At 39.6% G+C, this 2,674-nt stretch overlaps 1 protein-coding gene across 1 annotated transcript in view; it reads left to right on the top strand.

Annotated features, from left to right (window-relative positions):
* Window positions 1-709: 709 nt before the first annotated feature.
* Window positions 710-2,674, top strand: part of FABP5 (fatty acid binding protein 5 (psoriasis-associated)) — a gene marked incomplete at its 5' end in the record, with an annotated part of 2,464 nt that continues 499 nt past the window's right edge. The window contains 3 exons of the mRNA XM_008943851.1: window positions 710-746; window positions 1,483-1,655; window positions 2,637-2,672. Coding sequence (XP_008942099.1) covers window positions 710-746; window positions 1,483-1,655; window positions 2,637-2,672 — 246 coding nt within the window. The remainder of the gene's footprint in view (window positions 747-1,482; window positions 1,656-2,636; window positions 2,673-2,674) is intronic.

The raw sequence follows: 2,674 nt of genomic DNA, 5'->3' as shown, positions 1-2,674 counted from the left end.
TAGGCACTTAAATTTATTCCTAAAGTCACACTTTAGAAGCCAGTCCTTTGTTGGATCTCACCCTTGCTGACTACTTAGGAAACTCGCTGCTTTTGATCCTATTGTTGCACCATAAATGAGATTCTGCAGATTCTGCTTAGTCTGTATAAAAGAATATTAGAGGATAAACAAGTCTGACTTTCACTCCTTGTGATATGGGAAGCATACCTGGCTCATCCCTCTTTAGGTGGATCCCAAGGTGCAGCTGGTCAGATAATTGACTGATTACTCTGGACTAGACAACAGAGAAGATGTGGGTGGGGGGTCACTGTGACAATGTTTTCCAATTTTGGTCAGAAAAGCTGGACTGAGGAGAACTGGTTTTTGCTCTACAGGCTCAAGCTTAAGTCTCAGTCTTGGAATGTCAGCTGAGTCTGGAGAAGCATTGGCTGAGAAGTACTTTGTTATTTCCACCTCCCAAGGAAACTAATCTTTGCTTTGTGGACTCAGTCCTCACCGAAGTACCCTGTACACTCCAGGGGAGTGCTGTGCTGTTATGAGACAATGTTTTCTAACTACACCAGCTGTGGAGCCCAGACCCTCACTCACTTGGTGGCACTTTCTGCTCCATTTGGTTGCTTTTCACTTCTTGGTTAGATCTATGCTTTCCAGTTTGATGGGTTCACGTTTATTGCCTGTCTACCTTCTAATTTGTATCTTCATCCTTCAGATCAAAAAGACTCAAGCAAACCCCTCACACAGTACAGGTAGGGTCTGAGGCAGGTTGAATCTTTTTTGCTTTTTGAGGGCTGCTATCTCCAGATGATGAACTTTTGGTCATTAGCAAAGCTCATTTCTCTTGTGGTCCTTTTTTTTTTTTTTTTTTGTATGTGTAAGCACAATTTTTCATGATAGTGGTCTAATTTGCAAGTACATACTTGAGATACAGGATGTAGAAAATTATATTTTATTAAATTGCATGTTTCCAGCTGTGTACAGAGTAATGGAAGAGTATTTCTTGAGTAAATTGAAATAAATGTGTAGGTTTATTTATCTGTCAATTAAAAATCATCTGCAGAATTTGTAAAGCAAATTTCAAAACTTGAAAGGAAGAGTTTCATACTTGTTTTACACTTTTGTGTTTGTTTTTCCTGTTTATTGCTTATTTCCGTTTGTAAAAATTCAATGCTGATGTTTTGGTACCTCTGCGAGTCCTCTAGAGGGCAAAAGAGATTTCATGTTAGCTCTCTGAGGAAGCAAAAGCAAAATGCTGCCAATAAGCTTTTTTTTCCTTCCTCATCGGTGGATAATTTAAAACATTCCCCCTCCTTTTTTTTTTTTTTTTTTTTTTTTTTTTTTGTGTGTGTGTGTGTGTCTTGAGCTTTGTTTCTCAAGTGCATTTAAGTGCCTAATTAAATGGGAATTAGCTATCTGAATTCTTGTGTGGCCGTAAGCCTTAGGGCTTAACTGACTTGGTGACACTCTGTGCCTCTCCCCTTACAGGTGTGGGTATGGCCATGAGAAAAATGGGAAGCATGGCCAAACCAGATGTTTACATTATTAAGGACGGGGACACAATCACTGTAAAAACAGAAAGCACCTTCAAAACTTCACAATTCAGCTTCAAGCTTGGTGAGAAATTTGAGGAAAATACATTAGATGGCAGGAAAACTCAGGTCAGTATACTACATTTTCTATTCAAAACCACAATTCTTTGGGTGTTTTAGAGATGAAGATGCTATTAAAAAATCATTTTTGACATCCACACTAACAATGCTTTATTTGATGAACAGCTGTCTCTGTAAGTCACATTGAATTTTTTTTTTTTTTTTTTTTTTTTGTGAATTAAGCAACTTCCAAAGAGGGAAAATGCTGAAGCTAATAATGTCTTGTGTATTTTATTGTTTTCCATTTGTAGCAGAAGCATTGTGTTAGTAAAACTAACAGACCTCTAAATCCCTGTTAAAGCCAAATGTCACTTCATTTGCAGCCTGTGGAAAAAATCCCATTGATGTTTAATCAGAGGCAATTCAGCCGTAGGGTTAACCTTTCTGTTCGGTCTCCTATTTGCATAACAAGAGAGCCTGGCGCAGTGGGATCACAGACACACAAGGCTTACATGTGAATTATAGGCCCTCATCGCCAATTTTAGAAGGCCAAGAGCTTCTCCCTGCACCTCTCAGTAGTAGGGAGAATACTCATCCAAAAGGAGGTTAAACCCGAAGGAGCCCTCGAGTGTCTCTCTCATTTCCATGTGTGAGTGCTGCCTGTGTACCATTCACTCTCCACTCCCAGCCATACACTGGCAATTCTGTTACTGCAAGATCAGATAAACGTTACACAAAAGCTCAAAGCCCGTCTACAGAGATGTGAACCGAGAACATCCGTCTGCTCCTGTTAATTGAAATAGTGTGTGCTATCAAAGGTCTGCCTGGTGCAGGAATGTGTCAGAGCAGTGAGTGAACAAGCAGTGAGGTAATGCAGGAAGAGGATCAATAAAACATTTAAGATAATATCCTGGCTTTGTAGAAGGCAATGGAAAAATCAGTACTGAGTGAGCTGGGGTGGGAATTTTTCCTTTGCAATAAGGTGTTGAAAAGCCTCAGTCTCCGTCAAATGTTTGGGGTAAAATTGTAATGTTTGGGTGTTTCTTTCAGACCCTTGTCAGCTTAAAAGATGATGGATCATTGATTCA

This window comes from Merops nubicus, unplaced genomic scaffold (assembly GCF_000691845.1).
Source record: "Merops nubicus isolate BGI_N331 unplaced genomic scaffold, ASM69184v1 scaffold10277, whole genome shotgun sequence".
Taxonomy (NCBI): domain Eukaryota; kingdom Metazoa; phylum Chordata; class Aves; order Coraciiformes; family Meropidae; genus Merops; species Merops nubicus.
Note: the sequence above shows the minus strand (reverse complement) of the source record. Positions and strands in the feature narration are given on the sequence as shown.